The sequence below is a fragment of the Myotis brandtii genome, unplaced genomic scaffold (assembly GCF_000412655.1).
Source record: "Myotis brandtii unplaced genomic scaffold, ASM41265v1 scaffold305, whole genome shotgun sequence".
Lineage (NCBI taxonomy): Eukaryota > Metazoa > Chordata > Mammalia > Chiroptera > Vespertilionidae > Myotis > Myotis brandtii.
The window spans coordinates 3,957,776-3,972,525 of NW_005361652.1; the positions used below are offsets into that span (position 1 = coordinate 3,957,776).

Below are 14,750 nucleotides of genomic sequence, written 5' to 3' on the forward strand. Positions count from 1 at the left end.
TGAGAGAGAATCATTGATTGGCTGCCTCCTGCATGCCCCCGACTGGGGATCGAGCCCGCAATCTGGGCATATGCCCTGACCAGAAATCGAACCCGTGACCTCTTGGTTCCTGGGTCGATGCTCAACCGCTGAGCTACACCCGGCTGGGCTATACACATATTTTAAATGTGCATTATACGTGTCATACATGTAACATGTAGCACATATGCACAACACATGTCTAAGATCAACACTATACTTGTATCTTCTGGCATTTTGAAGGGTTAAATGTTTATGTATTTACATTTTTTATTGCTTTTAGATATTGTGACTTTTTAACAAAGGCCTTTCACAACTCATATCTGATAGAGCAATTTATCCTGATCTTCCAAATAGATGATTTTCCACCATCAATTTGTCAACTCCCCCACCAAATAACAAAACAAAGCAAACAATAACAATGGTAAATGAAATAAAAGTTTATTGACTCTGTTATTGGGATTACATGAAATTATTTAGGCTATTTTGGAAGGAATTTATATCTTTACAGGATCAATCAATTTCATATTAGAAGATGATATATTTCTCCATTTCATTAAGTATTTTTAAATCACTGTTGGAGATACAACTAATAAATGAAAACCTCTATCTATTTAATGTATACAACTTGATAAGTTTGGAGACAAGTATACCTCCATGAAATCTCACCACAATCTATGCCAGTGATGGTGAACCTATGACACGTGTGTCAGAGATGACACGCGAACTCATTTTTTTGGTTGATTTTTCTTTGTTAAATGGCATTTAAATATATAAAATAAATATCAAAAATATAAATCTTTGTTTTACTATGGTTGCAAATATCAAAAAATTTATATATGTGACACGGCACCAGAGTTAAGTTAGAGTTTTTCAAAATGCTGACACGCCGAGCTCAAAAGGTTCGCCATCACTAATCTATGCCATAAGTATGCAGGTCCTATAGCAAGAATAATTTTCTTGTTATAGGTCATTCACATTTTTGTAAGGCTATTTCTACGTGTTCTATCAGTTTTAAAACTGCTTGATTTCCAAAGTGTCCTGGTAGTGCCAAAGTAAATGCACCCACTACACTTTTGGAAATAGGGGATGATGATGATGATGATGATGATGATGATGATGATGATCGTAGCTAGCAGATAGCATTTACTATGTTCCAGGCATTTCTCTAATCCCTTTACATGTAATTATTTCATTTAATATTCACAACAATCCTATGAGATAATTATTATTATTATCCCCATCTTACAAATGAGGAATTAGAAGCACTGAGAGGTTAAGCAAATTTCCCAAGGTTCCATAAGTAAAAGGTAGCAAAGACTGGATTGGAATTCAGAATGTCTGCCTTTAGAGCCTGTGTTTCTAACATATTACTATGCAAGGAATGTAAAGGAAGCTTTTACAAAAACTTTCTGACAATACAATCTTATAAATAACTTTTCGGTTTAGTTTTTCTCCTATCTTCTTCTTGCTACCCCTTTTCTAATCCCCTTTTCTTTTGGAGGCATCTGGATTAGCATAGGTGATCAAATTCATTCACAGTATTATGATCTCTTACGGCATGAGTCTATTTGTAGGGAGGCAGATAGAAGGTGTTTTTACATTTATTTGGAAGCATCAGCCTTTCCTTCTTTTACTACACTACTCTGAGTAAGTGAGTTCTAATAAAGGGAAAGCATCACCACACTTGGATAGATGTATGTACACTTTGACGTTCCCAACTCTTGAGCATTAAGTCTTCAGGATGGGACTGAGAGTAGTTTAGAAAGCTAGGACTATATCACATAATTATGTTGCACACCTTAAACTAATACAATGTTATATATCAATTATATCTTAATAAAAATTGAAAAAATAAAAATAATAAAGCTAAGAATGGAGCCTTTAAGAAAGTCTCTCATTCCAGTCTTTGAGATTCCAACACTCAGAGCTGAAAAAGATGTAGCAAACAAATCCTTTTGGATTTCCATGGGGATGTTGTCACTTTTCTTGCAGATTATCTCACTGCTCTAGTTCCCTGGATGCAGTGTTTTTATGGGAACATAAAGCTCAAGTAGTTTTGGTTTTTGGATAAGTACCCCTCAGGCCCTCTCAGTCTCCTTGTGAGCACTAGATATTTCTTAGTTATCAGTATTCTTTGCTATAAAGGAATAAAAGAAAGGGGCCATGGTGTGATCTATAGTTAAGATTTAGTATAGCAGGTTAGGAAGTATTCTAATCCTTCAGGCCCCTACTCTAACATACAGTGGTATGGATGTTATAGGCTAGGAAATGGAGTTTTTATATTTTAAACCACTCTCCTGGAAGTTTGGCAATTTCTAAGGTATACCAAAACATTGGGGTGACAAATTGCCATCGATAATGATTAATACAAGTAACTCTAGAGCAGCGGTTCTCAACCTGTGGGTCGCGACCCCTTTGGGGTTGAACAACCCTTTCACAGGGGTCGCCTAAGACCATCAGAAAACACATATATAATTACATATTGTTTTTGTGATTAATCACTATGGTTTAATTATGTTCAATTTGTAACAATGAAAATACATCCTGCATATCAGATATTCACATTACGATTCATAACAGTAGCAAAATTACAGTTATCAAGTAGCAACAAAAATAATTTTATGGTTGGGGGTCACCACAACATGAGGAACTGTATTAAAGGGTCGTGGCATTAGGAAGGTTGAGAACCACTGCTCTAGAGTATCTCAGTGAATTGAGGGAACTGAGGTACATAGTTACTCGGTGACTTTCACAAGCTTCCACACAGCTGAACCAAGAACTTCTAAACATAAGTATTTTAAGCTGCCTCTCTAAACTCAGAATTCTTCATTAATTCCACAAACATTTATTGAGCACATACTATGTTCCAGGCAGTATATTAGGCTCTGGGGATATAACAGAAAATAAAATAGACATGGTCCCTTCTGCCCTCATGGAATTTCCAGTATACATTTTGACACATTCTTGAAGCACTCACAAACAAGATTAATTCCTTGAAGCAGAACCACACCAAGGAAGGAATTTCTATAACCAAAGGCATTCTCTGTGAATCTTCTAAGACTGGATTATTTTTCAGCTAAGAGCTCTTTCTGCCTCTTTCATTGTTTGCTCAGAAGCCTGTTTCATCAGGTAGATACTGTCCTTTATCTTTATATGTGCTCCTCTTGTGTTAGTGACCTCTTGATGCTAGTTTTGAGATCAATTCTTTTTAAAAAGTTCATTGTGTATGTTTGTATGTTTATCAAAATATTACAGTATATGTTCATCATGGGAAATTTAGAAAATAGAGAAACATAGAAAAATATTATAAAAACTGATGTAATCCTTATGAAAATACATATATTAGTTTATTTCTTTCCAGTTTGTTTCTGGGTTTGCTGTTTGTTTACATAGCTGTGCTCATCCATGAGTTTGCTCTTAACTGGGGCCTTCAAGTCTCCCTATCATCTTTCTGGACCTCTGGGTCAGAATATAAACTTCATCAACATTGACTTAATGCCTATTTTTTGTTTCTTGTTTTTTCTCCTTACAGTTGTGCTAATGGTCTTTTCCCTGATATCTGTCACCTATGGGGCTACCCTCTGCAATATGTTGGCTATCCAGATCAAGTACGATGAATACAAGATTCGCCTCGGGCCACTAGAAGTTCTCTGCATCACCATCTGGAGGACATTGGAAATTACTTCCCGCCTCCTGATTTTGGTGCTCTTCTCAGCCACTTTGAAATTGAAGGCTGTACCCTTCTTATTGCTCAACTTCCTGATTATCCTCTTTGAACCTTGGGTTAAATTCTGGAGGAGTGGTGCCCAGATGCCCAATAACATTGAAAAAAATTTCAGCCAGGTTGGCACCCTTGTGGTGCTGATTTCCATTACCGTACTCTATGCTGGCATCAACTTCTCTTGCTGGTCAGCGTTGCAGTTGAAGTTGGCAGACAGGGACCTTGTTGAAAAAGGTCAGAACTGGGGACATATGGGCCTGCACTATAGTGTGAGATTGGTAGAGAATGTGATCATGGTCCTGGTTTTTAAGTTCTTTGGAGTGAAAGTGCTATTGAATTACTGCCATTCCTTGATTGCCCTGCAGCTCATTATTGCTTACCTGATTTCCATTGGTTTCATGCTCCTTTTCTTTCAGTACTTGCATCCATTGCGCTCACTCTTCACCCACAACATAGTGGACTACCTCCACTGTGTCTGTTGCCACCGGCACCCTCGGGGCAGGGTTGAGAACTTGGAGCCATCCTTTGATGCTGAAGCAAGGCAAAGTGTTGTCTAATTCTATCTCCTGGGTATTTGAGGATGGGTTTGGGGTGGCCAAGAACAATTGTGAAATTTAAGGAGGGGATGAGGCTCATAGCTGAATACCCACCAGAATGTTTTCCTGAGTTTTCTGGTAAGCTTTTCAGAAGAAAGAGCAGCCCTCAAATAGGTTTTATTTCCTTAAGATGGACTGCTATGTTTGGACACCAAGATAGCCACCATATATTCAGAAGGGTCCGAGATAGCATTTACACTCCTCCCACTCAGGTCAGCTGTCTCGTCTCCCTATGGGATAACTTACCTCCATGCACCTTAGGCTCTCAGTGACCTAGCTCTGCTCATTTGCTTGAGGTGCATTACTGAGCTTTCCCAAGGCTAAGCTGAAAGCCCAGAATCGGACTAGAATATATCCTGACTGATCAGAGGATGTGACCACTTACTATGTTTACCCTTCAGGAAAAATTCTGACTAATGTGGAACATGTAAGTGTAGCTGGAGTCTTTAATTCCAATGAGAAACTCTGGTTAAGAAGAAAAAACCCTACTATTAAAAGAGTTGCCCCCGAAATGAGTTAGCTTTCCATTAGGATTTTACTAATGATCATTCATCAAGGACCTCTCTTTTCAGCGGCCTATTGTAGGCACACTCTGAGGAGGGAGTGGAGAGTAGGATTCCTTCAGGGCATATGCCAGAATGACTTTTTCTCAGGGACCTGCATAGGCCTGCAGCTTGTACGTACAGTGGAGTGGTTGAGTAAAATCTCTCACTTTGTAGCTCATTATCAGGGATTCCCTCCAACCCGGCTTTTCTGTGCTTCTGGCATTTTACTACTTGATATGAACCTCAGAGAAGGTGAACTGTAATTAAAAAGGTTTCTAATGTGTGTAAGAAATGAAGATTTCATTGTGTCTTCTACTGTCTTGAGTATTTTGTTGATTTGTTTTTTTAAGGGAGAGAGAATAGCTTGGATATCACCTTCATGTTGTTTGGGGTTGAGATGGTGGCTGACACCCTAAGGTAGAGTGAAGGCAGAGGAGGGAAATAAGATCACAGTAAATCATGTGACATGGGATTTTATTTTCTAATTTGGAGCGTATGTTTATCATTCCCATACCCCTAATGGATGAATGCAAGTCTCCCATTCTCGTGTATCTCAATGCTTACATCTCAAATCATTTGGATATTTTGATGAGGATGTCACCTGGATGCCTCTAAGGTAATGAAGGAATTGAGGTTACTATATCCACTGCCTATTGGGACCAAGAATCCCAGCAGTTACCTAACTAATGCTTGCCCCTCACAAACCAGGAAGGTGAGAACTCACTAGTAGCATGTAGTAGTACCACAATTGCTATGAGGAGCTATGAATATTCCAACCTAAGACTTCTCATTCCCATCCAATTTTACTCTTGGGATTGTGCTAAGAATTTAACTTTAACCATTTCCCTTCCTCTTATTCCAGTGATGGCGAACCTATGACACACGTGTCAGAGGTGACACGCGAACTCATTTTTTTGGTTGATTTTTCTTTGTTAAATGGCATTTAAATATATAAAATAAATATCAAAAATATAAGTCTTTGTTTTACTATGGTTGCAAATATCAAAAAATTTCTATATGTGACACGGCACCAGAGTTAAGTTAGTTTTTTTCAAAATGCTGACACGCCGAGCTCAAAAGGTTCGCCATCACTGTCTTATTCAGTCAGGACATGTTGCAGGAGCTCCCTCTTTTAAATAAGTAGCAGAGTTGTTAGCCAGAATTGTCCTATTTTCTGGAATATCTAGTGTGGTTTTCACATCTTCAACCACTGTTGGTGGCTAAAAGGATTGGAAAGTACTTAATTTGGGGGGACTGAAGTGACTTGCTTTGGAGCAGTGGAGATTTCCTTTTTCAACCCAACTCCCTCAGTCCATCTTTCATGATGAAGAAGAAACTTAGATGGTCATAAAAAGCTTGCACTGCTGTCTTCTAACTATGTGATTTAAGGTGAATTTGAAAGAAATCATCTATCAGACCTCCAGAAGAACATACTGCCTTTTTGGTATTCTAACAAGAATTTCTACCCAGTGGTTAATATGTCCTATATTAAAAGCAGAAGCAGTGTGGAACTATAATTTGCTCCATAAAACCATATGAATCAACTACTTAAAGGGTGTGTGCTGTGGGAACATAGAGAGAGAGAGAGAGACAATGGGCTAGGCAGGCCAATTAGAGCTAGAGAGGCGATACACAGGGTGGAAAAGCATGTCTTGGTACTGAACCAGGAATATTTTCCCAAGGTATCCTCCCTAGCCTCAGTGACTTAATATCCCGGGAATGCAGAAAGTTTAGGGTGAAGGGTGTGGAGCAACTTCTCACCTGAAAAACCTGTTGCCTTTACCCAAGGAGAAGAGACTCTAGTGATACATTATGTTAATGAATCTTCAGTATCTCCTATAGGTGGTGGCCTTTCTGTTCTACAGCAGTCTTCTAGATACACAGAAGATGGAATTGTGGAATATGATGGTGGGGCAGGGGAAATGCCCCCTCTCACCTGCAAACACTTCTTTAATTGACTATTCTCTTTTTACCTCTGAAATATTAAAGCAACGCAGGGTACTAGTGTAGCGGCAAGTCTGACTGAGTGGGAGAGAAGGCAGAGATTGGGCCAGAAAATTGGTCTTGGAAGAGGAAGGTAGAACCATGAAGTTGGGGGAAAGGAAATGGGCTTTTATAACAACAACTTTTCCCATATTGGAAATTTGGTGGGCCACGTGTGGGCAAATGAATATGGTAAAGAAATGTACTAGTATTATATAAAACATAGATTTTCAACCATCGTGCCGCAATAATTTTTAAAACATGCAATGCCTGACTATTTAGTCGGGGACACTGACCTCTTTTCTCTTAGATTGTCAAATAAAAGAATGACAACAGCCAACACAACAATAGCCATACACTGTGAATGAATCAAAATTATACCTATTTTTTATTAGATCATTGTGCCACAGAATTTTAGTAATTTGTTTATATGTGCCATGAGATAAAAAAGGTTGAAAATCACTGGTAAATACTAATTGTTGTCAACTTTATTTGCTCCACAAATGCTTTAAATACTATGGGCATAGAACTGTGAGGCACTGTAGGAGAATTAAATAATAGCTAATATTAATGAGCACTTACTATATGTCTAGCATTGTGCTATACATTAATTATTTCATTCAATCCTTATGGGATAGGTACTGATATTATCCCACATTTTGCAGATAAAGATTCAAAGGCATAGAACAGTGAAGTGAACTGCCCAAGGTCACAGCTAGTGTCAGAGCCAGGATTCAATCTTAGATACTAAGGCTCCAGAGCTTACACTCTTAATCATGATACAAGCCTCTAAATCCTCCTAGGTCCTTTGTGAGATTATTTTAATAGGTTAGTGATTTCAGGAATATTTTCTGGGCTATGGCTGAATTCATATCAAACATTCTTTCTCACAAACACTCCTTATCAAGGGGCATGACTCAATTCACTCTAGAGAGAGGAGTCAAAACTTAAAAGGCCTGGGATAAAAACCGAGTGTGCGTTCACATGTACTTGTAGGTTGGTACAGGAGTGGAGATAGGGTGGAGGAGTATGGTAAAGGGACCCATTTCCTTTCTAGTTTCAGGATTTTGCCTCCTGTATGTTCTTAAACACATTTTTACCAGACTCTGGTTGTGGGAATAAAAATGGAGGGAGCAATTTTCACTCAGGTTTATATGAGTGAAACAACCTATCAGAAACAACCTATCAGAAACAATCCTCCAGAAACAACCTATCAGATCAGGGCAGTGCTTAAGCCCATTCTTTGTTTGTTTGTTTTTTAAAATATGTCTTGCCCTAGCTGATTGGCTCAGTGGATAGAGCATCATCCTGCAGACTGAGGGGGTCCCAGGTTGGATTCCGGTCAGGGGCACATGCTGGGGTTGTGGGCTCGATCTCCAGCGGGGGGCATGCAGGAGGCAGCTGATCAATGATTCTCTCTCATCATTGATGTTTCTATCTCTCCCTCTCCCTTCCTCTCTGAAATCAATAAAAATATTAAAAAAATATGTCTTTATTGATTTTAGAGGGAAGAAGGGAAGGGGTAGAGAGATAGAAACACTGATGAGAGAGAAACATTGATCGGCTGCCTCCTGCATGCCCCCTCACCAGGGATCAAGCCCACAACCCAGGCATGTGCCCTGACAGGGAATGGAACCGGTGACCTATTGGTTCATGGGCCAATGCTCAACCACTGAACAACACCAGCCAGGCTGAATCCCATTCTTTTAGACTTCCTCTTGCCAATACTGCCCTTACTCTCACTGAGAAGCTGACTTCTAGTCCTTAGAGCAGACCACAGAATGTGAGTGGTAGAGAATAGTACCCCTCCCCTGAGCTATTACAGTCCTGAGAGCCTAGGTCAAACTTCAGTGTGCTTTAAGCTAGCTCCCTCAAGCCTGCACCTCACAAATGTCATGATCCTTAGCATTACAGAGGTGATTGCTGTTTCACAGTGTGGAGGTGGATTGGGCAGCTGTATGGTAAGGTACTCACCAGGACATTCCATCTGAACCCATGGGGCTTTGTCTCTGAGAAGGCCTTTATTACAAAATCAGTAGACCCTCCAAAATACTACCGACTTCAAAGTGGGAATCCTCGTTCTCTGGAGTCTTTGCTATTGGACTTTATTACTGTCTTCAGGGGAAACATATGCCCATTATCTTATGCTTTTCCTCCTGAAGGACTGGCACCATCAGTCACACACTTTGGTCCTTAGAGCCTCTGGGGTTCCCAATGAAAGTTACTTCATGAGCCCTAGCAACAAAGCATATAGCATGTGAAACTGGCAAGTAGCAAGGCCAACCTGAGTGAGGGATGAGAACTAAGGGTGAAAACACATTTCTGTGTATGGAAGTAATATCTGAATAGCACTGCATAATATTAAAGGGCACATTTACATATATTAGCTCTGTTACTGTTATATCATTGTTAGGATAAGTCTTCTGAGTTCTACAAGTGGATTTGCATTGTACTAACCTTCAAGTCATCAAACAATTATTAAATTATTATTTTATGCCAGGAAAACCTATGTGAATATCTCAAAGTGCTTATAGAGGCTCAAAGACTTAAAGGAAATACCAAGTATTGAGCATAAGTGACGTTGGAGATAAATAAACAGGCACTCTCATTACTGGTATGAGAGTAAAGTATTGGCACACATTTTTGGAAGGCAATTTGTTATTATTTGTCAAAATTTTAAAAAATGGATATACTTTTTGTCTTAGAATTTTATCCTCTAAGAATTTTTCTTCTGGAAACATAGCTACCATTGTGCAAAGATATATGTATAGGAATGTTCATTGCAGCATTTTGTAATGGTAACAACTTAAATTTCCATCTATAGGGAAATAATTAAATTCTGGCAACTCTAAAATTGGAATGCTGTTTAGTCATTAAGAAGAATGGGGTAGCCCAGCCAGTGTGGTCAGTAGTTGAGGGTCAACCTATGAACCAGGAGGTCACGGTTCAATTCCTGGTCTGGATACATGCCCGGGTTGTGAGCTCAATCCCCAGTGTGTGGGGTGTGCAGGAGGCAGCTGATCAATGATTCTCTCTCATCATTGATGTTTCTATCTCTCTCTCCCCCTCGCTTCTGCTCTGAAATCAATAAAACTATATATTTAAAAAAGAAGAATGATGTAGATGTGTATAGCATTACTAAATGAAAGGACAGGTGGAAAAAGCAAGAGAAAAAAATGTTTAGGATGAGGTTAGGAAGAATTACTCAAAATTTGGAAACAAGGGTTTTACAGGAAGAATAATGTACTCTTCCAAATATCTCCCACACCCTGATCCTCAGAACCTATGGATATGTTATGTTACATGTTGAGGGAGGGATTGAGATGACTAATTAGTTGACCTTGAAATGGGGAGTTACCCTGGATTATCCAGGTGTGCTAGATGTAACCATAAAGGTCCTTATAAGAGAGAAGGTGATATAAAAATAGAAGGAAAATATTTAAAAATATTACACTGTTGGCTTTCAAGATGGAGGAAGGGATCACAACCCAGAAATGCAGCTCTAGAAAGCTGTAAAAAGCAAGGAAATAGATTCTCCCATAGAGCCTCCAAAAGAAGCAGAACACTACTGACACCTTGATTTTGGGCTCAGTGAAACTGATTTTGGACTTCTGACCTCCAGAACTGGAAGAAAATGTTTTTTTAAAAACCAACTAGTATATGGAAATTTATTATAGCAGTGCTGGGATATTAATACAAAGTGAAAAGATGATTACCTAATGCTTTAATGTCCCATTAAGAACATTCTCTAACAGGCCTGTCCAAAAGTCATCTGATTCTCTAGGTTTAGAGAATTATAATTTAACACAATTCTTTAAGGTCCAATCATTTTACAATTCTGTAAAACTGATAAGATGCAATTATACTATTTTCTTTCCACCTAAAGAAGACACCACCATTTCGGTTCTTGTTACCTTATACAACATTAATCAGCTTTGATTTTAACTTAACAATATTATTTTAGCATTGCTTTTGTTTTTAACTTACTATAAAATACCAGTTCTCATATTCTCTTTTGAGTTAATTTTGCCACTCTGCTGGTTTCCTCCTTCATGAGTTAAATTAAATTTTGACACGTGCTCACTCTATTTGTATGAAATGAAACAACAACAACAACCATTTAGAGAATCATACTTTAATGATGACCCACATTTATAAAAACAACAATATGATGGTGAGGGGAGCTGGCAAAGAATGCTCCAAAGTCTTTATAGCAGTTCTCTGGTTGGGGAGTGGGGGAGATTATTAGGGATATCTTTGGTGTTAAGTATTTTACAATATTTGAATTTGGTGTAATGTTACATATTTGTAATCAGAAAATAATATTACTTCAAAAAGTAAATATATACAAGTGAAATAAGCCAGTTAGAGAAAGACAAATACCATATCATTGCACTCATATGTGTAATCTAATGAACAAAATATAAACAGATTCATAGATAAAAAGAACAGACTGAGAGTTGTCAGAGTAGAGGCGGTTTGGGAGTCTGGGTGAAAAAGGTGAAAGGATTAAGCAAGCATATATATATATATACACACACACAGGGGCAACAGTATGGTAATTATCAGAGGGAAAAGGGGGTGGGAAGAAGTAGAAGAGGGTAAAGGGGGGATAAATGGTGACGAAAGAAGACTTGAGTTTGGGTGGTGAATACACAATATACAGATGATGTATTTTATAATTGTACGCTTGAGACCTATATCATTTATTAACCAATGTCACCACAATAAACTACAAATTTAATAAAAATTTAAAGAGTAAATGGATGTAGAAACAAACATCGACAGTAAAAAATAACAATAGTAATGACTTATTTGGGGACAATAATAAGATGAATTGAAATAGTACATCACAATAATAGAGGGTAATCTATACAAGCTGCTGATGTAGGCCCACACTGCTGACTTTCCTAAAATCTCTCAAAAGTTCACAAACCCCAATCAAGCAGCAGCTGGCCTTGGCATGCTCTATGCCTCTTGCTAAGCAGCCCCAAGCCAGGCAGTAGTGGCAGCCAGCCTTGGTTCATAGCATAACCACCCCCAGGTACCTCCAAGCCCAGCATAGGCAGCTACCAACCACAGATCAATTTGTAGGTCCTACCAGGTGGTCCTAGGCTGGGCACAGACAGTGGCTGACCTGCTCCTACACTGAAGTCCCTCCCAAGAGGCCCCAGAACCAACACACCTGGTGTCTAGTTTCAGACCACACCAGAGCACCACTTAATTAGTGCCACACACACTCAAAGTGCAGACTCAGCAGGCACTATAGCCTAGTGAAAGTGAATCCCACTCCATGGGGTCAGCCCCTGCACAAGAGCTTGCCCACTGTAGTCATGGCCAATTCTCACAGACAGTCAGCCTGAGGGTCAATCTCACCCACCAATGTGCTCAACTACAGCAGGAGGGCACATACAACCCACACTATGTACACCTCTGGAGCTCACAGTTCAGGTGACAAGGGAGGCTGCACCACTGGGCCCCACAAGATACATGTTACATAAGGCCACCCTACCAAGACTGGGAGAGATGTAGCAGATCTACTTAATATATAGACACAAACACAGAGAGGCAGCAAAATAGGAAGAGAAAGAAACCTGTCCCAAATGGGAGAACAGAACAATATTTCAGGAAAAGAACTAAGCAAATGGAGACCAGCAGTCTACCAGATATAGAGTTCAAAACACTGGTTATAAGTCTCATCAATGAACTTAGGGGAAGCATAGATGATCTCAGTGAGTACTTCAACAAAGAGATTAAAAAAAGTGAAAAAGGAGATAGGAAACATAAAGCAGTCAGAAATGAATATTACAATAACTGAAATGAAGAATACATAAGATGGAATCAAAGCAGATTAGATGAAGCAGAGGACTGAATCAGTGATTTGGAAGACAATGTAGTGGAAAAAACCCAATCACATCAACAAAAAAGAAAAATAATTTTTAAAATGAGGGTAGTTTAAGGCACCTCTGGGAAAATATCAAGCATAACAACATTCACATCATTGGGATACCAGAACAAGAAGAGAGAAAGAGAGCAAGAAATTGAAAATGTATTTAAAGAAATGACTAAAAACTTTCCTAACCTATGAAGGAAATATACATACAAGTCCAGAAAGTGCAGAGAGTCCCAAACAAGTTGAACCCAAAAAGACCCACACCAAGACACATCATAATTAAAATTCAAAAGGTGAATCTTAGCCTAAACCGGTTTGGCTCAGTGGATAGAGCGTCGGCCTGTGGACTGAAAGGTCCCAGGTTCGATTCCGGTCAAGGGCATGTACCTGGGTTGCGGGCACATCCCCAGTTAAAATATATTTTAAAAAAAAAGAGTTTAAAAAAAAAAGGTGAATCTTAAAAGCAGCAAGAGAAAAGCAGTTAGTTACATACAAAGAAACTCTCATAAGACTGTCAGCTGATTTCTCAACAGAAACTTTGCAGGCCAGAAGGGAGTGGTAAAAAATATTCAAAGTGATGAAAAGCAAGGACCTACAACCAAGATTACTCTACCTAGCAAAGCTATCATTTAGAATTGAAGGAGAGGTAAAGAGTTTCCCCAAAAAGAAAAAGTTGAAGGATTTCATCACCACCACATCAGTATTACAAGGAATGTTAAAGAGACTTTTAAGAAGATAAAAAATAAGAAAATATTGCAAAGGAAAGAAATTCTCACTTACAAAGGCCAACAGATAATAAAAGCAGTGGATCAAACAAGTATAAAGTTAGTACAAAGATTAAAAGGCAAAAGAAGGAAGACTGTGTAATTACAACAGTAAATTACAGGGTATACACAAACACACACAAAAGAAGTGAAAAATAATGACAAAACATAAACATGGAGGAGTGAATAAAAATGGTAGTGATTTTAAAATGTGTTCAAACTTGAGTGACCATCAACTTAAAATAGACTGCTATAACCATAGCTTGTTTGGCATATATGAAGCACATGGTAACCACAAACCAAAAATCTACAAGAGAAAGACAAGAAATAAAGATAAAGGAATCCAAAAACAACACTACAGAAAGTCATCAACATATAAGAGAAGAGAACAAGAGAATACAAAAGGAACAGGGAAGAATTATAAAAACAATCAGAAAACAGTAAAATGGCAATAAGTACATACTTATTAATAATTACTTTAAATTTAAATGAAGTAAGTGCTCCAATTAAAAGATGAATGGATAAAAATATGGTACATATAAAGGGTGTCCCAAAATTCATGCAAGATTTGAATTTTACGCCATTTGTGCCGTAAAGTGTTGCCAATGGAAAAAAAAAAGATAGTATGACAGCTGACAGTTCAGGGTTATGAAAAATGGAGTGCTACACAAAAGAACAATGTGTTTTCATTGTTGAGCAATATTTTAAAAATAATGAAGGTTTGGCAGCTACAGTTCACAATTTTCGTGCAAAATATGGTCAGAATAGTGATTTAACTTCATCAACTGTGAAGAGATTAATTAAAAAATTTAGGGAGACTGGATCAATTAGTGATCTTAAACACTCTGGCTGTCCTTCAACAAGTCGTTCAACACAAAACATGGAAGCAGTTTGTGAGAGTGTTGCTGAGAGTCCAGGGACATCAATTCGGCACCGTGGTCAAGAATTGGACATATCGAGAAGCTCTCTACAGCATATTCTCAGGAAAGATTTGCATCTTCATGCTTACAAAGTTCAACTGACTCAAGAACTGAAGCCTACTGACCACGCACAGCGAATAGAGTTCATTGAATGGATTATGGAACAACAAGTGGATGCTGATTTTTCAAACAAAATCATCTTCAGCGATGAGGCTCATTTTCATCTTGATGGCTTGGTTAATCGACAAAATTGTTGCATTTGGGGTTCAGAAAATCCACGAGTGATTGTTGAGAAACAAATGCATCC

The 14,750-nt window shown here is 38.5% G+C and overlaps 1 protein-coding gene across 1 annotated transcript in view; it reads left to right on the forward strand.

The window, feature by feature from the left end:
* The window catches only part of XKRX (XK, Kell blood group complex subunit-related, X-linked), a 14,662-nt gene extending 9,469 nt beyond the window's left edge, over nt 1-5,193 (forward strand). The window contains exon 3 of the mRNA XM_005869888.2: nt 3,554-5,193. Coding sequence (XP_005869950.1) covers nt 3,554-4,299 — 746 coding nt within the window. The 3' untranslated portion in view covers nt 4,300-5,193. The remainder of the gene's footprint in view (nt 1-3,553) is intronic.
* Nucleotides 5,194-14,750: the final 9,557 nt, after the last annotated feature.